Genomic DNA, 26,181 nt, shown 5'->3' with positions numbered 1-26,181 from the left:
AGGGCAGCGCTTCAGTAAAGACGAACTACAAACTGTACTCTATGCTGTAAAAATATTATTATCAGAACCAGTTTAAACACACAGTGTAACACTGCTGTGTAAAAGTGCAGGTTAAGTAATCAGTGCTTAATTGTCAAGAAAAGAATTAACATTTTTTGTTATTCCTGATTAAAGTAATTTTTATAAACTGCCCTTAATAATTGACCTTATTGTTTCAGTTACATTGCATTTTGTCTTTTCAGCATTGTTTATGCATTCTTTAAAAAAAACAAAAAGAACACTAGAATTGTTAAGACTGAGTGCACGTGACACTATTTAGATATCTAAATATCTTAATCAGACACATTCCCATTCAGTGGTAATCTAATGCAAACAAATACATCATACAACTCAAATAAAAGTACACCTAAAAATACTGAAAAAAAAAAATAGAACAGCAAGTTCACGGCGTTACCCTCTTTATCGGTTTGTTGCATCAGCGATCAGAGCAGGAAGTCCACCGGCCCGTGCCGTCCAACTGGTCAGTCGGATCTCATGTGCCTTGCATTAGTCCACCTTGTGATGGAGACGCTAAAGCCGCTGTTGCCAGGCTCTCTGTGTATTTCACTCTAATATACCCTGCTGCAGAGCCCAGTTTCTCTGTTTCATCACGATGTTGCATCATGCTCTAAAGTGGGGGATCTTGCACCATTTCTTCGTCCTAAACTCTACTGAGGCACTCGCACACTTGTTGCTGCTCAGCACTCGGGCTCTGCTTGTGTTGAGGAAATGCAGCCGGCTGTTTGATTACTGATTTAATCCACAGATGAGTCATGGATACCACGTCTAGCACGTGAGTTTATTCACTCCAGCACTATCAGATCAGAGGAAAAGGTAAAAAAAATAAAAAGGACATAGAAAGGACTTAGAAATCTGAAATAATGTTACATTCAGAACTGTCCACAAAACGTGTATAAAAAATTGAATAAATAAATAAATAAATAAATGAACAGTTAACAGGATTGGGTTTGTAGATTGTCATGATTGTATGTTCTGGGGATCTGACTTGGAGTTGTAATGCACAGTGATTGTGTCTCAGGGGGATTTAGTTCAGCTGGGATAACAGGTCCTAATGCTGTGGACGCTGGTGGAATTACAGCCCCGGACAGGTGCTTGTGGTCTTAGATACAGTGGGAGGTGAAATGGATTTAGGGTAATACCATTACCTCTGCAATCACAATCCCAGCACTGATTATGTGTGTTAAGTCACTGAGTTCATCCTCCAGACAAAATACTGCATGTAGGACACAAGGCTGCACAACAATGCCTTTCTTCCAGGCTGTTCTTCTCTACAAAAAAAATGATTCTTTGGGAACAGAACACAAAGGATTGTATGTACAACACCTAGACAAGTTATATTTTTGAGTGTGAACGTAGAGAAACACAAGCCTGGACAGCTGAAACCAGAGTAATATGATTTCTTTTTTCCTCCTGCTTTGTCTTCCCCAGGCACTGTGCTCTTTGTTTTGTAATGATGCTGTTTATCATGGGGACCTTGTGGAGACAAATTTCATTTCAGATACAAAAGTAATGTATCAGAATTCAGATTCAGTCAAAGTAAATTGTAGAATGCACTCCAGTTTCCAGAAACACTCACTTCACAGTGCATCATTTATAAGAAAGATGTTTCTCTGTTAATATAAAATAAGATGTCTGTTTTTTTAAGGAGAAAGGTGGAACACATTGTTTGTTTCCTACTGCTCCAGGATCACCCAGCATCTTTTAGTGTAGAGATAAAAGTGGAAGCTCGTTCCTTGACAAGCATGCTGTCTCAGTTTACTGTTGTCTGTGAAATGAGACAGTTTGACAGATAAGTTCAAGTACAGAGCCGCTCTAACATGAGAGGCCAGACTGAAGCTTTAATAACAAATCCAAGCAGGAAATCTCATCAGTGTGGAACGGGGAACTTTGAACTTTCACAGCAAGACTGGATTAGAGCAACCCAGGTCCAACTTCTCAGAAAGAGATGAATTATTTTATACAGGTTTTACTCTGACTTGTTGACAGTTACAGCTCAACAAGTGAATGATCTTTATTTAAATCAGTGATGATGAGTGGTTATAAAACACTTTTGGCCTAAAAGCTAGCCCGCTGATAGTTCAGGCTCCTTCCTGTATATTTCCACTGTCTGAAAACTGATCTGAGCCACATCCAGAAATATATCACCCAGGAACTGCTAAACAATTTGTATGCTGAGTGCTGTGATTGGCATTTATAACGCTTTGAGAATTATGAGATGCACGTCCACCTGAGGATCAATGGCAGAAAAAAACCCTGACTGACCTCCATATTTTGAACCAACTTGTGGAAGAATTCAACTTATACTAACAGGTAGGTTATATTTACACAGATCCCTGTACAGCCACGTATTTGTATTTGTGCCTTGTATAGCAGGCTGCATTACTCACATGTGGAAGAATAACACACATCACTACAACCTGAGGTACTATAGGGAGTGAAAGAGCAAGAGCTTCTAAATGCAAACCTACATGGAATCAATGAGCAGTTAAATAACAACATGCTTTATCACTCTGAGGCTGAACGCAGTGCTGTCAAACTTTACTGCGCTCCACATAGCAATAAAATATAAATACACACACACACCACAAATATATTTGCATTATTAAAATGAATAGAAAGAATAATAATCCTGTACTAACCGGAACGCTTGGTGCTGCTTCCTGTCACTCACAGATGCTTCTCTCCTGCGCTTTGACACAGAGCAGCTCACCAACAGACCCAACAACAATAGAACAAAGTGGAAGTGAGGGGAGTGGAGAGGAAGATAAAGACCCTCCTCCTCCTTCTCCTCCTCCATCCTCCTCCTCCTCCTCCATCCATCCGCTTGGCGCTTAAACGCAAAAAGCGCGAAGCTAAAAGCGGTCTTTTCAGTGTTTAATGAACTCTTACTCTGTTTATTTGGATTATAAAATACATTAAGAGATGGAGGTGCATCAGATGCATCACTATTAATTCGGTACACGTGTACACGGCTTGTAAAAGAGTCACGCTATTTAATAATAATAATAATAATAATAATAATAATAAAAACCCCGACAAAAGCTGATGCTCCTTGCCACACTGCTGCGCTGCTCTCATGTCATCTTATCTCATCTCGTCTCATTACACTGCTGTAGATCTTTAACTGAAATCGAAATCGGAGCATGTCCACTACCTCAGCTCCACATGATGGCGCTAAATGAGGCGCTGCGCTTTTGTCGGAGTCGCGCCATCGCTCCGGTTAAACCGCACCACAAAGCGCGTTTAAAAACCAGGCTCCTGTGCCGCGCGCGTGCTGTGTGCCGTGCTGGGGGGTGTGTAGTGTGTTGTGTGGTGTGTGTTGGGGGTCAGTGGGCAGTAGTTTGTGCACCCCTGCCCCCTCGTCTGGCTTGTGCCTGTGCTTGTGCAGCTGCAGCGCTGCGGATAAACGCGTTTTCCCCACTGCATTATGACAATGCGGGGAGAGGAGAGGGCTTTCTCACGCGTCCACGCCGCACGCAACACTCGGGTTATCGGGTTCATGTGCGAACACGCTGTGTGTGTGTGTGTGTGTGTGTGTGTGTGTCGTGATAATGACATTTAGTGGAATTTCGTATTCGCTTGATGTGCAGCCTGGATTTTGGAAGCTAAATGGCAGCTAGTAGCACAGGATTCACTCACATCCCTGACTAACAGCAACAACAACAACAACAACAACAACAAAAAACCCTAAAAAAACCAACAACCTCACAGTCTTTCTTGTTGAGTTGGGAGGAATGTACAACACTGCAAATGTCTTAGTCACCCCATGAAAAAACTACTCATTTTGTCTTAGATGATTATTTTATGACTTCTGCTTTTTTGGGTCAGAAAATTAAAAAAAAAAAAAAAAAAAAAAAAAAGATTTCCAAACGTTAAATAAATGCAAGTTTGACAGTCACATAGTCTCGACACTGAAGACATACATTTCCACACTTAAGGTCTTAGTAAATTTAACTATGTATATTTTAAGTAATGTTTACATGGCACCAAGAATTATTCTCATAAAAACAGCAAATTTAACTAACAGTTTTCTTTTTTTATTAGTAAATTTTACTCAAACTTTAGTTAAATAGTTAACTATTGGTTAACTATTGCAAATAAACAAGTAAATCAAACGTTTGTTCCTTTGTTTTAAGGTAATTGTACTTATTTATTTCATGCAAGAGAGCTCAAATGATTTCACAAATCATTAAACATTACTACTTACTGGCCACTAACACGTTAAATCGTTGCAAACAGAAACAGCTCTCCAGTGGGCACATGCAAAGCCACCACAAAACAAACACTGAAAACAACCCATCCATAACGCTTAAAATGAAATCAGTTTAAAGTTCAGCAAACACACATATGCAAATCGAATTCAAAAAACACACCCCTACATTAGTATGCAATCGGTTCAACTAAACGTTACTTCTTTCTTCTTGCTTTTTGAGCAACTGAAAAATTTAAGCCAGTAAAGTAATAAAATATGCATTTAAATTTCAGCTGCATATTTACATAAACTACCACTGAATTTTTTTTTTTCATTTCAGAACTGTGATAGATTCAAGATGCTTAGAAATACTTACCAGCTAATTTCCTGACTTAGTTATATATAGTTTTCTGCTCTTTATAAATTTTTTTTTTAATGTAGAAGACATTACATTTTTTTTTCATTATTTTTGAAGGCATCTTTACTTTGCATAATTTTTTTTTTTTACATGTGCACTACTGTACATTAAAAATGTCTATAGGTTTAGAAACTCAGGCATTGTCTTAAGAATATTACATGAATAGACTAGCTAGCTAGTCAACTACACTTTTTCTGTGTAGTGCGAATAGCAATAATAATAAAAAAAGTTACCTGTTGATAAAGTTCATAGGCATTAGTATGCATAAATTATTTTCTGAAAGTAATTTAGTATTAGTTTCTCATGAAAAATATGATTATTGTATCATATTGTATATCCATCTGACCACGATGCTGTGATGGTCGTTTCTCGGTATGAGTATATATAAGAATTGAGAACAGGTGGAATCTATGATAATTAATGACCAGTGGTGAAAAATACATGAGTACTTTGTTACTATACTTAAGTATTATTTTGCCGTTTTTACACTTTACTTGAGTATTACTGAAATGGAATACTTGTACTATTACTTCACTCTATTTCTAAGGGTAAAAACCATACTTTTTACTCCTTACATTTTTATTTAAAACTTTAAAGTACTCATTACAAAGCATAAAAGTCTCTTCTCTCATCCAGCCAATTCGCGTATGCAGTACCACTCAGGAGCAGCTTGTGACTGTAGGCTTCAGTGAGGCAGGATGCCATTAATAAGCCTCCGGCTAAAGGAAGTGGAGAGGCTACGACACTTGACCTATGCTATATCTACAATCTAGTGTATATTCAGAGTAACTCTGTAAGAGGCAGTTGAGAATCAACAACATACAGTTATCCGGTGTGCATTCTAGCAGCTTGTTTTGAGCGGTTTTAGACGTACATTTGTTCAGCTGTTTTCGAGGTGATATCATTAACCAGGGTTTACAGGTTTCAGAAAAATTTCCAGCCCCATTACAATCCCAAACACACACGAATGACCTAAAGCTAGTTGAAAAACAAAAATCATGTGAAATACTTGTTTGTGTGGGCAAACAGGAATTTCACATGTATTTTTAACGTACAGACATTATCCACTCTATAATCCCCCTTTCCTTCTCCCATTCTCTGCAATATATCACACAACAGAAAAGATTCTGTACATCACTATCTGCACTGCACTGCAGGTTTGCCTTTTTTTGTGAAAATTCATTATATTTAATTCCATTTGCTATAAAACAAGCTCGTGGTGACCTATCCCAATCTGGCAGCCCTGTCTTTAACGATCCTGTCTGCTGCTCCTCCCCCAAGCATGGGGCAAGCTGATTCCTGCCCCTATGGGCCTCTATTAGCACTTGTTGCAGTTCCCATGTTTGACCACTAGGTGCAATAATAACTCTATGTATCTAAAAAGGGCAGTGTGCACGCTGGCCCGCGATTACGCAGCATGTAGAAAGGCGAGCTGATACCAGCGGTTCTCAAAGTGGGGTCCATGAAGCATAGACATGTGAGTCTGTGATTTTTCTAAGAGTGTATTTAAGTCAGTTTTGTCTAAGCAAATGAAGGAAACAAAAATAAATCAAGAACAGATGGAATCTTTAGATGTGACTGACAGTGTGGAACTTGTTTTTGAAGCAGATCTTCAGTAGTCCCTAACTAAAAATTTCTCCAGTCAAACTGTACACAATCAGAGTTTTTTAAAATCGCACTAACAACCAATCTGCTAACACAGAAGTTATGCAGACCCAGGCCTGGACCGATGGATGATGCAAAAGGATGACATAGCTCAGTAAAAATGACAAAAATCATATCCTTTGTAAAGCTGCCTTCACGATGCTGTATGATATTTACTCACGCTATCTATTAACAACAATCTTCATAAAAGACAAAGTGATCACTGCAACAACTAGTTCTGTTAATAAACAACAAATTTGTGTAATTTTCAGGACTGCCTTCATATGTAACGTTACAGGCATTATTGTCTGAGTTTTTTTAAACCCCTAGCAAGATAAGATAAGCTTTAGCTTTGTTCTCCATGTGAAATTGACAGCTATACTTGCTAGCTTTTAAACCCAATCATTTTTGGTTAGTTGCGTAGACCAGTCACCTAACCAGCACTTCACATACCTTATCTTATCACTGTGTCTCATGGCAGCTTTGCTTTGCTTGTGTATCCAGCTGGCCTTACACACACACACACACAGACACCTCTCTTATCATGAATCGTGAATAGGAGAGCACCTTTGCCAGTGTTACCTGACCATCACTCAGACACGTGGCTCTGCTACGGGCCCCTGCATTGCAGCTTTGCTCATAGCACCATCCTGTCACTGTGTGCTTTACCAAGCCTCACCACCTCCTCTACTGCACACACACTTGTGTTGGGCACATCTGTACCTTGTAAGAATGGATGGAATACAGGAGAAACGAGGGACACGGTCCCACTCACGCCTCAGGCATGAATGTTAATGTTCCACTTAGGAATGCATTTTATTCTCAAAGGCTTACGGAGTAACCATTATATAGCTAATTATTATTATACATCTGGAACAGAAAGGTGTTCTTTCTTCTTCTAAATCACGCATATGTTACAGCAGACCCACTAATATTAACAAAACCATTAATCAGGTCAAGGATTGAAAGACAAAAACACATACACACATCTGTTTAGCCCATGATGTTTCCCAATGTTGCTAGTGTTAACTACTTCTAACACACATTTAAAATCCAAAAGGGCTTTATAATTAAGTTATGATCAATCAGAAATGTTGGGTGTAGAAAAAAATCTAACACTGCTCCCGAAATTCCTAATCTTACACACCTTCCACAGATTTTCAGTATGAGTCAAATATGTGGTATGATTTGATCCTACACCTGCTGAATAACAGTCCTAAATTTCAAAGGTGTTCACTATTTATTTTTAAAAAATGAATTATCTTAAATGATCTTGCTGCAACAGATATCACCGCACTGTTGATAAAGCAACATACATGTATTTGCTGTTGAAATATTTTCCAAGAACTCACGTGGATCTTGTACTCTGTGTAAAAAAAAAAAATGGATATACATTTAAAATCCTGTATCAGCGCCTAAACACCAATCCACAATGTCTACTTGTACATAAGGAATAAAACAATTGGGGGTGTGTAGTAGTGTTTTATTCCTCTTATAGCACAGCAGTTTGCCAAGCAGTACATTTTTTATTAACAAAAGGAGAATTTTTTTTTATCTGTTTATAGTTATATTTAATGGGGTGAAAAGTCCACTCACGTTACAGTAGCTACAGTATAAACAGCTAAAAACGCAGTTTGTCATGTTACCAAGAAAATGCAAAAAGCGTAAAATCCTCTGTTCTGAAGAGGTCAGAAAAGGTAAAGTTACAGCTTTACCTCTGACTGTTACAAAGCACTGACACTGGGGACTCCTTCTATAAATGTTAAAACATCACTATATTAACACTTACACATTTTTCTTTGTTAACGACACAATCTGTTTATTATTAGGCTTAGAGTATGTGGATCGTCCAGTATACAACTTGTTAGTTTAAAAAAAGGATTAAAACCCTGAGTGTATTAATATAAACCTGTGATTTGCAGCTGCGCTACTGTCAGAGCTGCTGCTATTGAAAATTAATCAACACCTTCTGACCAAACATATTCAAAAATATGTAAATATAAACCAGTCCTATTAATATATTTTCACAAAAGCCGGCATATACAGTAATCACACACAAACACACACACACACACACACACACACACACACACTTTTAAATGTTTGCTTATTAAACGCAGCAGCTACTCACTCATGAGCATAAGGCAGAAAACAGCAACGATCATTAAAAAACATGACATAACAATAATTATAGCCTTTCATGAGTTACAAATGGATGTATTTAAAACGGATGACACTAAAAGCAGCAATGCAGGGATCCAAGTTCGGAAATAAGAAACACTGACCAATTAATTGTACCAAGACATTTTGTGAATTAATCCCTGTGTGAAAAGCAGCGCCTCAGTTAAGAGCGTATGAAAGGAACGAGGTGACCTACCGTCCAGGGAGAGCCAGTCGTGCTGAGAGGTGGGCAGGGCAGGGAGAGCACGAGCTTTATATTCAAACACCACCGAGTTGGAGATGATCTGACTGCTGGCTGCCACCTGAAGGGTCACCAGGCCTGTGTCGTGAGCTACAGGAGGAAACACACGCTCTGTTTACCGCTTTGATTCATAATCTACTGCTTGCGTCTGTAAGGAGTTGCAGTGCTGGCAAACAATATTTATGCCACATACCTTATTCCATGTACATTACTACAGTATATTCCTTATAGAGAAGGAAATGCCTAACCCCATAAAGCGAACCTCTTTAGGACAACTTTTTGAAAAATAACAATACAAGATTTTGAAAAAAAAAAAAAGTTGCAATATTTCGAGAATAAAATGGTAATATTCTGAGAAAAAGGTCATAATATTATGAGAAAAAGTTGCAGTATTTCGAGAATAAAGTCATAATACTATGATTAATGGCACCACCAGAGCAACATTCGTGTGTTAAAATGAGGAACGTTGATAATTTGGTGAAATTATTGTCTCTTTTGTTGAAGAAGAAATCGCAGGTTATGTTCACCTTCAAGGCTATGAATGTTTGCTGCATAACATTCAAACAGGGTGTGTAGTTTCACAGGAGACAATCCTGAATGAGCGGAACTCTGGTATGCTCAGTGTCGAGCCCCCAAAGCGTTATTACATATGGACTTGTACGGTAAACTTAAGCCTTACGGGAGAGTCCATATCTCATGGCGCATTGGGGACACGATTGCTGTAAAGAGTGCAGCATGACTTTTTTGTACTGAGTGTCTAAATGCATTATGACTTTTTTTTTCTCAAAATACTATGACTTTATTCTAGACATATTACAGCTGTTTTCTCATAAGACCAGATTATACCTTTTTTCCCTTCAATATACACTATATGGCCAAAAGTATGTGGACACCTGACCAATCACACTCATGTGTCACAATTGTTGAACATCCTGTTCCAGATTTATTCCCCTTTGCTGCTATAATGAGCTCCATTCTTTTGGAGCGTGGCTGTGGGGATTTGTGTTCATTCAGCTACAAGAGCATTAGTGAGGTCAGGCGCTGATGTTGGGATGTCGAGGAGGTCCGGGGTTCAGTCGGTGTTCCAGTTCATCCCAAAGGTGTTCAGTGGGGTTGAGGTCAGGGCTCTGTGCAGGACACTCGAGTTCTTCCACTCCAACTTTAACATACCACGTCTTTATGGAGCTTGCTTTGTGCACAGGGGTATTGTCATGCGGGAACAGGGTTGGGCCTCTTAGTTCCAGTGAAAGAAAAATTGTAATTCTACAGCGTACAAACACATTCTATACAATTTTGTGCTTCCAACTTTGCAGCAACAGTTTTGGGAAGAACCACATATGGGTGCATTGGTCAGGTGTCCACAAAGGTTTGGTCACATACTGTATTATGACTTTTTTTCTCAAAACATAATGACTATTCTTGACTATTCTATTCTTGTAGTTTTATTTTTTAAACAGCCCTAAAATGCCAGCATATATGGGGCTTACTTTAATATTTAATTATACTGTTCTGTAAAATATGCTATAACATCAGTATGCAGGCTATACAGATTCATGTCAGGTACCAGTCACTGTACCACCTGTACCAGGGTACCTTTAGCTGTCCTCTTTGTATAAAATAGATTTTTAGGACTTTTCCAGAACAACCTAATAACATTTGAAAACACCTTGCTAGCTAGCTATGACAAAAACCCCATCTTTTTGAACATAAAGGAAAAATAATTTCCGATTTTACTTATAAAATACTTTTAAAAATCAATACCCACTGCGAAAATATGCTTTGTACTTGAATACAGAATGGCTCAAGGTTGTAGTTCCATGCATGCATATTCTGTCTGAATTCCTACCTGGGCAGTAACATCTCAGCACTCCAGGCTGAATGAGCGAGGCAGGAACCGTGATCTGATCAAACAGGCAAGTGTAGTCACTGCTGGCCTCCTGCCATGGTCCTGTGATTAAAACCTTCACTCCACCCTACAACATCCAAACACACTTCTTACTCTCCATCCACTGTTTACATCACAATGTCCAGAGTGATAGGGCAGGACAAACACAGAGCAATTAGTAATTAACATGTCTGAATCATATAAAGTGTAAGTGGAGTTTGAAATTACTTACTAGGGATTTTGTCTGGATGTTTTATGCTTCTGTGTGTATTAATCTATATAACGCCCCTTTGCCCCATGACATTGCTGGTATGATTTCCAGCTGAGGTAAACTAGGGGAAAAACTAGTATTTCTTTGTCTCATTTTAATGATTTCTGTATAAGTGCTGCCACCTTGTGGTTGTTGTTCAACACAACTACATGAAAATCATCCACAGCAATCTGGCAACCAGTACATACTTCATGTGCACAACAAATATTAACACATTCGTTTTCAGTAACTCCTATATGGTCATGCTCGCAGTATGCCACAGCCTATCCTGGGAACATTGGGATTGATGTGAGAATACACCTCAGGGAACCATTCACACATTTACATCTTGAGGCAATTTTAATCAATCTTGGCATGTTTTTTAGAGTTGGGAGGGAAACCGGAAAAACCGAAGGGACCCACACAGACACAGGGAGAACATGTGAAACTCTGCACAGTGATTAACTCAAGCTCAGAGTCGAACCAGGGACTATGGAGCTGTGAGGTGGCAATGTTACCCCCCCATGTCACCATGTCGCCACAAACCACAAACCATACGCACCACAAACATTAAACAACAAACCCCACAGACACGGTGACTTACTCACCTCTGGGTAAGACCACTCTGGTGAATAGTCTGTCACCACAAACAGTCCCCCAGTGTTCTGAAGCATCCCCATGGTCCCATGAGCCACAGCTGCAGACACTACCTCCTCTACTTGCATGTATGCCAACTGCCCAGTGTCTGTTCCTAATGCCCCGGGCTGGGCCGACTGGGGGCTGCAACACGGCTGAAGGCAGAGTTCTGCAGAGTTGTACCCTGCAGCTCCATGGGTGGGTCCTTCTTCAGCAACCTGTTGGGTGGTTGCTCCAGATGACACTTGCCCTTCTGTGCCTGAGTGGGCAATTATCTGATGGCTGTAGAGTGTGTTGCCCGTTTGTCCCCCGATTGCTGCGCTGTTTCCTCCTTCTACTGAAATGAAATCGTTGATGAGGTCTGAAAACTGATTCCCAAAGGAGACGTCAAAGTGATCTAGGCTGATCTCCATGGATCCTCCTCCATTGGCTCCATTTGTGGCCAGAGCCTGGTGGGCTGCCATGTTGTTAAAAAGCCCCTGGACAAGCCCTGCTCCCTGTAGGAGAGGCTGGAGCTGCTGATGTGGACTGCCAGTTGCCCTACTGCCATCGGTGCCGTTACACAGGGTTCCACTATTAGTACCTGTTCCTGTTCCTCCAGCTCCTCCTGCTCCCAAGGTGGTGCTCTCTGGTTGTTGGAGGTAGTGCTCTGTAGCTCCATTGCCGTCTGCCCCATTTCCCACACAGTGTTGCAGGTGATCTCCTGCCTTCAGCAAGTCTTCTGTCTCCTTTTCTTGCCCACCTGTGTCCCGTCCTTCTGAGTTGGTTGGTTGTTCCAGACTTCCAACCTCCTCGTGTTCTTTGCTGGCACCTGCAAAGCGGTTTTGGTACTGCAGAAGGTGCAGAGTGCCACCTTGACCATTACTCTCAGCTGGAGAGCTGCCGTTGCAGTTGGACGCAGTGTGCTGGCCTTGATGAGCATGGCGGTGGTGGTGGTGATGCCCATTGGTGCCTGTTGAATCAGTCTTGACTACGGACATACCCATGAAAGCAGTGGAGTCGTGTGAGGTCTGAGCAGAAGTGCTTGTGTTCTGGTGGGTTTGTGTCTGAGTGGACTGGGGTGAGCCCTGCAGGAAGAAGCTGGGAGAGTGGCTCTGGTGGGCCAGCTGAGGGCTGGGTATAGCTTGACCATAGTTTGTAGCAGACATCATGGTAGAAGAGAAGTCCTGCTTGGCATCAATGGCGCTGAAATCCATCTGCTCCAGTGTGGTGCTAGGGCTTAGGCCACCCCCAGACGGGAGCAATGAGCTAGTTGGTGTCAGAGCTAGGGAACTCTGGGTAGAGCCACTCCCGGAGGAGTTGGACAGGCTACCTGCACCACTGACCACCTCTCCGACCTGGTAACCACCTTCTTTGGCCAGCTGCTGCTCAAATGACGTGTCCTCCGTCTTTATATTCTTGACCAGTGAAGCGTTGAAGCCATAACCATTGTCGGCGAGAGGAGGTGAACAGCGGACTCCTCCGTTGCTACAACTGCTTGCATTGCTGACCTCTGTCTTTAGCCCATTTCCTCCATATGTCTGGCCCTGCTTGGGGTTGTTGAGGAAGCAGTCTGGGTCAAAGTTCATGGTGGTTTCAGGCAGCTTGATGCTCCCAGACTCCAGGCTGCTAGAAAGGACAAGCTCTTCTGACATACTAGCTGCAGAAAGCATAGCCAACCTCTCTGTAGACCCTACATCTCCTAAACCCACACCCACAGCCCCAGGAAAAGCAAATTTGTGACTGTCAGCAGCAACTGCCAGCACCAAGCTGCTTGAGGCTGTGTCAGGGCCTAGGAGATGAGCACTGGGATCTCCAGTGGGAGACATGCTGTAGACGGGATCACCGGTGACCTCTGACATGAAGACAGTGGCGGACTGGGAGAGGCTGCTCATGACGGAGGCCACATGACTCATACCTGTCACCACTGGGCTATCGGCCATGTCTGGATCAGAGTTTAGCCCGCTGCTAATGGAGACAGGAGAGCTCTGGGTAGTGTCTGGCACCTCAACCTGGTTGGTGGAGGACACCTCCATACTGTTCTGATGAAGTAGAGCCGGTTTCGGTCCTTTGCTGTTCCTCTTTTCTCGTGCAGTTGATCCACCCGGTCCATCGCCCGTTGCCCTGCCGTTTTTGCCTGCTCCATGGGTGTGCTCGGTCTTGCCCTCAGACACATCACTGTTCTGGACTTCAGAGTGAGTGCTGCTGTATGCACCTCCAGAGCGTGGGTCGACCTTCGGGGAGATGATGCGGTGTTTGGCACTGTTACACTTATGATGCAGACTACTACCAGCACCTGCGGACATTTGGAGCACACAGGAACAGACACAGTGGTAAGAATCTGCATGAGTTTTTTGTTTTATATAACAATACATATACCAGGGCTGAATCTTTGAGGGTCTTAAGCAATATCCTACATTATATACCCTGCATTCTTATGGAGCTTTCAGGTGGCTTGGGGGCCCTAAGCGACTGCTTATATCTAGAAATGGTCCAGCATAAACTATATTTTCATTGAGAATAGTGATGAAAGGTGAAGACAACTCAAGTCAATTTAGACCTATAATGCAATTTGTTGTTTATTACTAGGGCATATAATTTTCACCTGTATAAATGCATATTTAACCAGTATATTTTCCCTCCTTGCAATGGGATGAGAAGAATAATTTCATATGTACAACAAGGCTGCCATCTAGTGACAAATATCTATACTGCACAGACACAAAACTAGATTTCAGTTGCATTGTTGCATAGCAACAAATACAATAGATGCAAGCAATAAAATTTAAATATATAGACTCTCAATATTTATTATGCATGAAATTCAATATTATGTGTCTTTCATATAAAATAACCCTGAATCTTGATTTGTGTTTTACATCCTGTTAAAATAGGTCATTTAAGGACTTCATAACTTGAACAATTTGTTAATAAGTTTCATTTAAGTGCAAGTTATGAGCTCATAATAAACATAATTATTTTAGAAAAATCATCTTGGGATCATCTAGGTTTTCTTGAAAATTATTTTATACTCATCATATACTCCATATGACAAACATTAAACAGATAATACAAAGCTAGTCTGAACAGTGAACCAACAAATTCTCATCTTCATGATATTTATTTAAACGCCGTATAGCAATATGATGTAACTTCTGGGAAATTCAGTGCTGAAAGAAGCTTTAGGGTGGATTCAGCATGCACAGAGAAAACACCCTCCCATTTATTCACCTCAGAAACAATCCCCTTCAGACAGTAATAAAATATATTCTGTCTGCATCCCAATGCTTGTTTTTGATGTTTTGTCCATTCTTTACATCGCTCTACATCCTTCATTTGATTAAAACTGAATAAGATCATCTTCTACTTTTGACATTATTTTAAAATGTTACATAATTTCTCTGTTAAGCCCAGTATAAATCTTTGCAATCATGCCTTCCCCGTCCTTCCTCCGCCCGGCATTCCCTTACCCAGCGTCCCCGTGCAGAGGCAGTTGTGAGTCCGGGGAGGTGGCTTGGTCTGGTGGCTGTCCAGGATCTGCTGCACCAGCTGCTCAGCCGAGAAGCCGGTGCTGCTGTTCCCGTTGCTGCAAGTCCACTTGATGCCATGAACTGCCGGAAGAGAGGAGGAGACAGAGACGTCAGCCAGACAGCCACACAGACCAGCGGGCGGCACATCGGCACCCACCACCTCACCAGCTCCCTCTACTGGCACTGCAAGGGAGAGACAGCCTCATGCTCCCTGATCACATGGAGTACCGACATGGCCGAGGGATGTGCCTGCGTGATTGATGAGCTAAGCTATAACTCTGTAAATATCTTAAAATATCTTAACTCTCTTTACAGAAAGAAAATCTAATCAAACATAATCAACATGACCGAGTACTGACTATTCCCACTGCTATTTAGATTATTTTTTATAATACCATTTTTTCCCACAATACAATTTTTCTGATACTGATACCAAAAACTTCATCAGATCATCAGCCGATATCCGTACCCATTCGATATCCATACCCATTCGATATTCTAAAAGTACTAAGCTCTAAAAGCATAAACACCTGAAGTACTTAAAAAATAGAGGAAAAAATACATAACTATAAACACGACTTACCAAAACCGCAGCTTTTTTATCCTTAAACTATTTCACAGAAATTTACTTTTTTTTTATATCATTGCAAATATAATAGATATAATAAAGTAGAAAGTATAAATTTAACAAAAATCACTCCTAACAAAAACAAACAAACAAACGAACAAACAAACAAAAAAAAAACCCCAAACACGTCTCTTTATATGCAAAATTTCCAGTTAAAAAAAAAAAACTTTTCCAAGTGCAATTCCGGTCTTTTCCATTAGTTACATAACCGGATCGAATTTATTCTTTTTAAAATATTTTTAAACTTGATACTGATCCTGGTTATCAGATCGATGAATTCTCTATTATTTACTGGTACTTAATAAACATTTTAACAGTAACAGAAACAGTATTTATTGTGACTTTAGTATTAGAAGGTTCTCTCTGGCATTTTGGTTAAATATGTTTACACTTATTTGGTGTTTTCAATCTATTTTAGTTTTTTGGTGTGATATTAAAAAAGTGCTATGCTGAGTATAAACTGAGTATAAACTTGCTATTATAGAGTTTTATTACAGTCAACCAATCATGATCCTGAATGAACAGTGTCACAAATTGGTGTATGTGAGTTTAACACAAACATGACTTTAGTATTAGTCTGTCATCTATATCGTTCTTACAGTGTTACCTATCTAAATTATCCATGAAAGAAAACAAGGAAGGCTAGTTAAGTCCACCTGTGTGTGACCTGAAGCTGTGTATAATCACAAATGTCATTTATGACAGATTTAAAAAAATTTTATCGAACATGTTGATAAAATGAGGTGTTAATTTTTTTTGTTATGTAATTATGTGTTATTTATTACTTTAAATTGGTGAGGAATCATTAATCAAAAATATCCTGATATAAACCAAATGCCGTTTCAATTACACAACCATTGACAAGAGTTTTTCTCAGTAAGTCAAAGCCGGTATGCCTTGACAGAACTTTATAACACTGAAGTCACAGGATGCGTCCTTCAACCTATTTTATCAAAGAATTTCAGTTCAAACACAGTCACACTGTAGTCTCTTCATAATGTCACATGTAGTTTATGCAATGTGTACGTAGCACTCTTATCACTAGGTTTTAATAACAGAACAAAAAACACCAAAAAAAACACCAAAAACAGTAAAAACAGAACACCATATTTTTGTAAGGAAAAGTTGCCTGTGTTGATAATGATAATCTAAAAAACAAAACCTTTATATTCATGGGAATGATCTTAAAATGCTCTGATTAATATTTATCCATTTTTTTATGATGGAAAAAGTCTTGGCATGAGGAAAAACCACAAAACCCCCACAACATTTAAGAATCTCTCAGCACAAGGATATACTATACACAGATACAGGAGTTCCAGCCAGGCTTTATCATCACACAACAAAACTACTTAATGTCCTAAAACACACATGATGGTTCAAAATCTCATGCAAAGAACACACACCACTACCACCTGTCATCCTAACACCCATTTAGCAGCAGCAAAAATCAACTCTTCTTTGTGTAGTGCTCAGAATGATTTGTCATGCTTTCAAAAAGGCATTAAGAAATTATTACGTTTCACTTTGTTATAGCTACACTTGTTATTAGTCTTCTCTCAGACACAATATATAATACAATATATATCATATAATAACACATTTTATTCCATGGCGCTTGTTGAACTCTGGAGTCTGATTGGTCAGAATGTGTTGATTAATTTGCTCTAAGATCAGCTCTGACAGTAGTGCAGCTGCAAGTCCAGTGTCAGTGCTTTGTAACAGTCAGAGGTAAAGCTATAATATTTTTGGACTGAGGAGTTTACTCTTTGCGGTTTCTCGGTAGTGTTACAAGCTGTGTTTTTTGTTTTGTCTTCTACCTTCACGAGAGAGGAAAAAGAGAGGCTGGTGAGGGAACGACTGTTTATAGCTGCTATAACCTCAGTGAGAACAGGAACTAACCTGTTATGTGGATGTTCCATGACATTAAATGTAACTATAAATGGTTAAAACAGTACGACATGTTCTGTCATAGGAAATTAGTCAGCTTTGAGGTGGTGCAGTAGCTCTGCTTGATTATTTTCCTTTATCAGCATTGTTTTATTCCTTACATATTATAGGTTTATAAACTATGCTCATAAATCTTTTTTTTTCATCTTCTTTGTTTGTACTGGGCCATATTCTATGCCAGCATCACATCTAGTGAACATGAGGAGAGGGTGACGGCGTCTGCTGAACGGCTCCTACAGCTCTGCGTAACGTGGTTTCTTATTTTTCTCCAGTATCAGAGTGTAGCCATGCTGTTCATGTGCTGAGTGTGCCGTGATGGGATTGGTAGTGGAGCGGAACAAGAGCTAACACGGAGCAAAAGCTATAAAGCTATCGCGTCTGCTCCTTAATCTGAATTCCACAGCACAGGCGTGCACCTCATCAATTACGAGCATCCTTTTTAATCTGCTGGAGCGAAAAACAGACATGACTACCCATCAATAGATACTAAAGAAGTTTAAATTGTAAAGCGAGCAAACGTGTGCTAACCAAATAAGTACCAGGCCGGGGGGGTGGGTGGGTGGGGTGGGGGCGTTTAACCTGAGAATCTAGTGCATAACCGACTCATTTAAAATTCATGACTTGGGGAGTGAAGGGAGAAGAGTCAGCAGATCCTCTGTTTTTGCCTGAGTCTGCGAAAAAAAAAAAAAAAAAAGGTTTGCAATACTGCTATTTCAGCACTAGATGGCAATGTTGCAGCATGGAGGGCTCATTTGTGCCAGAAGGTCAGTCAAAGAGATTTGGATGTGAGTGGTGTTTGCTTGCCCTTTCCTCATTGCCACATCACATCATGAAGTTAATGACGCAGTGAAGTGTGTTGAGATTTAAAAGTCACTCAAATATACAGACGCTTTTACAGACTGCGTAATGAAGCGGCCGAGAAATCAGCACGAGACAAGTCGTGGTCTGACTTTTAAAAGTTTTTATCTTGGTACAAGAGTGTCCTTCTCTTTGAGGCTTTATAGTGAAAATGACAGCTACCTGTCAATGCACTGAGTGAGTCGATCCTCTGTATGGGCTTATATAAGGTCATACGCACAGCGGGCTCCGGGAGCGTTGTCAGAACTACTCAGGAGTGATCTTCAGTTTGTCAGGCTTTTGGCAACTTGCTGTCTCCAATTTGGGAGACGTGATGGACTGCCGGGAAAAAAACCTCACATCTATACCCTGATATGTATGATTTACAAGCTTAATATTCATTCCAGCTGAATGGATGGCTTTAAATGTGTATTATAATTGCGATGAAACTGATGCAGTTTATTTTTTTTTTAGATCTTAATGAAGAGTGGAGGAATAAGAACGGGCTGAACATGGGGATATTTACATCCTCTAAGATATCATAAATACTCACACATGGGCTTGAGCTGGCTGATGAGCTCCTCCTTGGTCCATTTGGCCCACTCCTTCTTGTCTGTGTTGATGGAGCACAGGATTGGACCGCATGGCTTCCCACAATCCTCTATGGCCGGAACGTTAAGGTAGTGGACCAGAACGATGTCTGGGTTCTGGGGTGGAGAGAGAAAGAGAGAGAGAGAGAGAGAGAGGGACGTGAACATGAGTGAAAAAAGAGAGAGGGAAGCAGAGAGACAGAGAGAATGGTTCTCTGATGAGATGAAAGAGCGAACATAACGAGAGGGGAAAGAGGCAGAGGAGGAGGAGGCAGTCAAAGAAGACAAAAGCAAATGGAAATTGAAATGGAAAGACGACAACGATAGGTCAAGGTTGTTACTTAATAGAGAGTGTGAAAAAATCTCATCGGTCGATTGAAGGAGTTGGAAGACTTGAATAAAACATCGTGTCTTTATAGAAAAGCTGCTCGGAGCTCGTCTGACACAAAGTGCGCATCAGCAGGAAGTGAAATTAACCCACTCGATGACATCTCTGCAAACATGCACGCCGTTCCGGTAAAGAGTCTGGAACAAGCTTTGGGAAGTAAAAGCTCTAAATGCTGCAAGTTGTTTTGAGATTGGAAGCAGGAGGTGGGAGAGATGCTAATTGGCAAAGCATGCACAATCTCTCGCACACACCTTGCTCACTCTCCCAGGAACTGATGCCCTCAATTAACTTCAAAGTATTTACAAACTCTGAACTGCCACAATTCATATGAGGGCAGAATTACGGCAATAAATTACCTAAATTGACAGCGTATGAGTAATAGGTATTGCTTAGAGCACATTAAGCTGGCCTGGGGCTGCATCGACTGTACGAAGGGGGATATGAATAGCTTTGGGGACCACAGCAATCTGGCTACAATCCCTTTCAAATGAGTAATCAAACTAGTTCCCTCACATGCAAGAAGACTCGAAGGAAATGTGCCTATCGACTCCTATTCACACGATAGACCTAACAGCCTCGACTGTACAGAAGGAACAGCAAGAAGTGCTCCCGGATTTCACATGAAACAAGACAAGAGTAATCATTTATGGTCAGCTTTGTAGATCATGATAGAGAGGCTTGAGTATGATCTAGATCTTTGGCAAAGGGCCACAAAACAAGTTTTTATTATCACAAATAGCAGCTATAAACAGTCATTCCCTCACCAGCAGCCTAATTTTTCTGTGTTTTTTAAAGCTAATAATACAAAAAAAACCAGAGCTTGTTGTGTTACCATGATCTTCCATCAGTGTAAAATAAATGTCTCCACACAGAAAACTTCACCTTCAGCAATTATTTAACTTTTTTTTTTTTTTTTTTTTTTTTTTTTTAATGTGGAGTGTCTGCCGTACAAGTCCCTGTGTATATTTTATGTGTTAGAACGAGTGCATTAAAATAAACCTGTGCTATTGTCAGAGCTGCTGTTGGAAAATTAATCAGCACCTTCTGACCAATCAGAATCCAGAATTCAGGAAAGCTGTGTCAGGTTAAAACCACTTCTTCATAACTGAAAGGGCTTCCCTTAGGCACAAGCAGGAGAATCTTAAAATCGTTTATATCTTTGAGAGGTTTTGAGAATGTACACTCCTGCTAGTGTGTAATTATCACCTAGCGGCAAATACAAATTTATACATATACAACCCCTATGAGGAGTAAAACATCCCTCTATCGCTTCATCTGTCTCATTCTCCTGCATTCACTAAGCAAGCTAATCACTGTAATGGCTCTATTACACCGCTGCACGCTTTCCTAAGATCTAATCATCAACTGGTTTAACACAACAAGAGGCGTGTGCAGAACGTTCTCTGCCGTTTAACAACCTAAAACTTCTTTGTCTTAACACTTTCATTTCCCTCCGACAGCCTACGCACGGGAGGAAAGTTCTCCAAGTCTCTGTGAAAGACTCAAGAATCAACTTTTCCTCTTGTACCTTCTGTCTGACGGTCGTATTAGCATTTTAATTTTGCAGTGCCAGGTGCTAGATTGGAGAGGGGTAGGGAGATGAATATTTCAGAGTGTTCACACAAAACCTGCAGTGGGTTTGAGAAAAGATTTCATCTCCATTTCAAACAATAACCAAATTGGATTGTGTTCTCTTCCTCTGTGCAGGCTAAACACACAGTTTATTCTATGTACTGATTTAAGTGCTTGACAAGTAAAACAACCGGAACATAAATTGCTGCATCTGTACATATTAATCCTTTTTTTATCCACTGGACCTGCCTTACAGGTAACAAATGAGCATGGAGGTGATTGGCTGTGCGTTAGTGTGAACTGGATGTGATTATGTGTACATGTGTAAGGCGTATGGATTGTATGGATCCACAGTAATGGTGGTGCGAGACGAGTTGAGCTGTGTGTCAGCATACAGATATAAACGGTGCATTGGATTGTGCATGGTGTTGGTATTGAGTTTTGACCTTGAGCCGTTTTTTTCTTTCAGACGGAGCGAGGAAACGTACGTGCAGGAAGACGGATTTGCGGATTTGGAAAAGCGAATGTGTGCTGTTCTCCATGACGAAGAGGAAATCAATGGTTTAATGAATATGGAGGTATAAATTTCATGAATGCTACGGGCTTATTGCTGGGGTGTGAAGACTCTCATTGCTTTATTTCACATCAATGTGAAACTATAAGGCTTTATTCTACTGATTTATTTATATCACTGTGCACACACACAAACACTATAGAGCAAGACTACCTGCTAGCAACATATTGAGCTTTGTTTCAGAAATGAGCTGCTTTATATTACAACTCCGCTGACATTTACACGTACAGACTTTCTCGCTTGATTGTCTTACAGCTGAAGCTCAAATTTGCATTTTGTCCTTTTTCCAAACATGAAGAATGCTGGACAATTTTATTCTAGATTTTCTAGTCCTACAGCAAGAGTTACGTTGTCAGGCCCACCTTTGTATTTTTTTTTCTTTGAGCGAAGTAGTGAATTAAATGATATTTTTGTTTAAAAAATAAAAATCCCTAAACGTATTAGTTTAGTCTCAGGGCCAGATCAGTACATACCACAGGAAGCGCAGGGACACACACACACTGAAATTAAAAGTGAAATTATCTTGAGTATACTTATATTTATCTAGTATTTTCTATTATAAGATTACAATCAGGAGTGGAAAATACTTGAATAATTGTACACAGTTATTGTACTTAAGTACTTTTTTGGAAGATTTATACTGCAGTATTACTGAGAACAAACACTTGTATGCTTAATTGAATAAATTTCCAAGAAACAAAACACAATTTTTCATTTTGACCTTCAAAGTACTGGTTGCAAATCTCAAACATCCTGAGATTTTTCTTTTCTTTTTTTTCTCCACCTGAATCACACAGGATGAGACGTCTCCTTCTCCCACGTAAAAATGAAATCATGACCTTTAAAATTCACCATCAAATCTAAGTTGAGTTATAAGTTTTGGTGAATAAGCTAGTTAAGTTTTATAATTTAGCTAGTTAAATTAGTTAGCTGTTAAGTTTTAGAAATTACTTTGTTAAGTTATCTAGCTAGCTAAGAATTTGTTGTTAATGTGCCTTAGCATTCATTCCAAAGGGGATATTAAAATGGTATGCTCAGGGTTAGTTTAAGTTATGCTAATATACTACATTAAAATATAGTGATGTAGGGGAAATTTAAAATATTGTAAAATATTTTAATAAATATAAATATGGTTTAATCTATTTCTGCAATTCATATCAAAATTAGAAATTTTTTAATGCCTATTTTCTCAGGATGCATCGTATATCCACTAAAGCCTCCAGGGTCTGTACCAATGAGGTTAAAGATAAATGAGGAATAAAAACATACTTATTTCCAAAAGCACAAAAGAGTGTAAGCAGTCTGCACAACCGTGCTTAAATTTCACTGAATCATCACGTGTAGAACAGCCACGTCGCCAAGGCGGTGTGTGTGTGCTGTTCATACTGGCCTTGCTCCACTCTGTTTGCTGATGTGTGTGTGTGTGTATGTGTATGTGTTTTGGTTTAAAGCTAATGCACATATGGTTTTGCTAAATATTTGACCTCAGTCTCAGTCGGTGCTCTGTATTAATGTCTATTAAAAAAAAGAAATAAACATAAAATCCAACAATCTTGCTGTCTCTCCATTTTTTCCCACGGTAGGAGAGCTGCTGTTGCTTACGGCATGCTGTTGGTGCTGCTGTAGCTTGGCAACAGGTCTCTGTAATCACCCACGCACACACACACACACACACACACACACACACACACAATTTCCAATACATAACAATTTAAAAAAAAAACACACATTTCATCTTGCCAAAGGCAATAAATTAACTGGAGAGGAATAACCTCTCTTTTTCTCTCTAGATTTGTATACATTTGGTTTACTGTTTTGTGTAAAGGGGGATATCATGCATCGTGTGTGTGTGTGTGTGTGTGTGTGTGTGTGTGACTGTCGACTGTCACTTTGCCAGCTCTTCTATACCTGCACTACATCCAACACTGCTGCTGACAGTCTCTCTCTACTCTCTCTCTCTCTCTCTCTCTGTCTCTCTCTCTCTAATGTTGTGTGCACTATTATATGCAGTGTGTAAATTGTGTATAAACCTGTTATGCTTTAGGTTGGAACGTGTGTGTTTGTGTGGGTGTGTGTGTGTGTGTGTGTGTGTGTTTGTTCAGGGTGTTTGCTCGGTGTGTATTTTTGATGAGCTGACAGCTGAGCTGTCACTAAAGTGAAATGAGTAACATGCTGCCAGGATGCAGTGTGCTCTGGAGAACGTCAGGAACATACATGCTCATGATGAAAATAAAATCATCAGACCAAATCCAATCATGATATTGTGTGTGCGTGCATGTGTATGTGTGCGTGTGTGATGTGTGTGAAATGAGAAACTATGCCTAGACCTCTACAGGGTATATATATATATATATATATATATATATATAAATATATATATATAATGCACCCTGTATTGCATTAAACCTTCTATTTTCATCCTGTCGAGGTTATTGTACATCAGTCAGTGCCTAGGTGTCTATTATTTTTCCTATACACGTTCACTTTGTACATATTGTGAACTCTATTTACAACCACAATCTACATGCTGTGACTGTCTCTGTGCAGCTTGCAGTTATAGAGCAAAGTGCTTATGTAAAGAAAAACACATGACAGACCATTGTGAAGGTCTGGAGTGTGGAGCGGTTTGTCAACTATTATTATGTTTAATTTATTAATGAATGACACGTCGTGCAGTTTAAGGGTTCATAGTTTGACTTAAGGTTGTGGAGCGTCCGTGAGGCACGTTGCTTCCTGTTAACGCTTAGGCCCTGGTATTAACATCCGGCCCGAGTGATCCGATCACAAGTGGACAGCTGAAACACATAGCCATTTACACCTGGCATTTTGAATGCGTCTCCAGTGACCAGTGGTGATTGGATTTCATATATCATTTCCACTGGAGGAAAGGTTTCACACACATTTATTATGTCAGTCTCATGCTACATTTGTTTTCAGGCAGAAACCCATGAATCTTTTATCATTTAACTGTACAGCCTGTTTCAAATATTTCGATCGTGCAGTCTGCTAACGAAACTTGTAAATGAATGGGAGACTGGAGTCTCGGGAGTCCTCGGCCCAAATGGAGATCAGGCATCTGGTTTCGCTAGGCATCCTCACTGGCATCTCTTTTCACCCATTAGCCTAGTGGTGGAGAACTCTACCATTCAACGAGATTTCCAAACAGTCTCACACTGGTTATATATTTTCCAGCTAGGGCAATGATGCAGTCGATTGGGCGTTACAATGATGCAGCTGATTAGGCGTTACTTCATTGCTGTCCTGGACACATTGAGACGCTTTTATATTCACACTATAAATGTTATGTGCTCATATGCATCCCGGTCTCTGAAGGTGGTTTAAGAGTTCGGATCACAGTGTGTCTCTGAGACACATTGGACCCTGTTCACTCCTGTAAATAGCATAGTCCACTTACGATCAGATCACCCAGGGGGTCATTTTCTCACCAGCTTTTCCTTCTATCTCTCTCTTTCTGTCATTTTACTGAGTAACTGGAAAGGATAAACTCCTTACTCCTCTCAAATCAGAAAAGTTTCAGTGTGAACTGGTCTTTAGACGATGTTCATGTCACTTATGTTTCGTTTCTAGGCTGACAGAAAAAAGTTTCATTGTGCTCGTACGAGAACGCAAATGACACAACTCTCTTGTCAAGGTCCTAAGAAAAATAACAACCCAGTCCCACAGGAAAAAAAAATATTTGCATGCAACGTATCTGCAGCACCTTCTATACACTGAATATCAATCTTATTAAAATAGAGTAGTGGTAGAGGTGGGCGTAGTTAAAATACCTGACATACAGCGCATTCGAGTGAATGTTTCATATGTTGATATACAACGTATACTTGTTTCAGAATGTTGATATTCAACGTATAGAAAATACTTCAGATAGGTTGCATGCAAACCTTTATTTTTGGTGTTGAAAAATAAACACACATGGCATGGCTGGTGATCGAAGCTTTTTTTATTCTATCATATTTATTCTATCTGTGTGTGCTGTGTTTGCAGGAGACCTGGGGCTGTTTAATAGCTGCATGGCTGCACTTCATACAAAATGTATATCTATCCTTATGTGTGGGGGTGTCGATGTGTATCTCTGTGTGTGTGTGTGTGCAATGCAATGCTCTAGGCTGTGTTTAATAGCTGGCCTGGCTGCAAAGTGCGTGTGATGATAGATAGCATTGTGTGACCATCATTAAGCAGGCCGCTGCCCAGGGCACTGCACTAACACACACCCCCACACACACATACACACACACATACATTTCAAGGGCAATTTCCCTCACACCCGCTGAGGGCTTTATGTACGTGGACAACGAAATGGGCATGTGAAGATGCACTGCATTAAAACCTATAAAGTAGGCCATCTTCACCTGCCTACCTGCACCATTAGAGAGCAGCGGGTCAGCCGGCAGCACACACACTCCCCGGTCGCACCGCCTTCTCCACGTACATATGAAACTTCGCAGACTAAGAGTGCTTGTCTAAGGTTCGGTTCCTGCCTTTATTAGCCTAATGAATATGATTATGGGGGTTTGGGGGAAGCCTGCATCAGAAGATGTCTGATGCTGGGCACTGGACTCATCATAACTATGGTGCCAGGCTGTTTTCTTCCGATAAACTGAAGCA

General features: G+C 40.2%; 1 protein-coding gene across 13 annotated transcripts in view; it reads right to left on the bottom strand.

The window, feature by feature from the left end:
• LOC113538092 (calmodulin-binding transcription activator 1-like) overlaps positions 1 to 26,181 on the bottom strand; it is a 226,555-nt gene that overhangs the window by 10,882 nt on the left and 189,492 nt on the right. For 11 of the 13 annotated variants that reach the window (XM_053227050.1, XM_053227048.1, XM_034314130.2 and 8 more), the window contains 5 exons: positions 18,985 to 19,138; positions 14,957 to 15,097; positions 11,480 to 13,782; positions 10,583 to 10,709; positions 8,692 to 8,826 (listed from right to left, as the gene is read on the bottom strand). In XM_053227050.1, the coding sequence (XP_053083025.1) occupies positions 8,692 to 8,826; positions 10,583 to 10,709; positions 11,480 to 13,782; positions 14,957 to 15,097; positions 18,985 to 19,138 (2,860 nt within the window). The remainder of the gene's footprint in view (positions 1 to 8,691; positions 8,827 to 10,582; positions 10,710 to 11,479; positions 13,783 to 14,956; positions 15,098 to 18,984; positions 19,139 to 26,181) is intronic. The other 2 variants (XM_034314137.2, XM_053227053.1) reach the window with 1 other exon arrangement.

This window comes from Pangasianodon hypophthalmus, chromosome 20 (genome assembly GCF_027358585.1).
Source record: "Pangasianodon hypophthalmus isolate fPanHyp1 chromosome 20, fPanHyp1.pri, whole genome shotgun sequence".
NCBI lineage: Eukaryota > Metazoa > Chordata > Actinopteri > Siluriformes > Pangasiidae > Pangasianodon > Pangasianodon hypophthalmus.
Note: the sequence above shows the minus strand (reverse complement) of the source record. Positions and strands in the feature narration are given on the sequence as shown.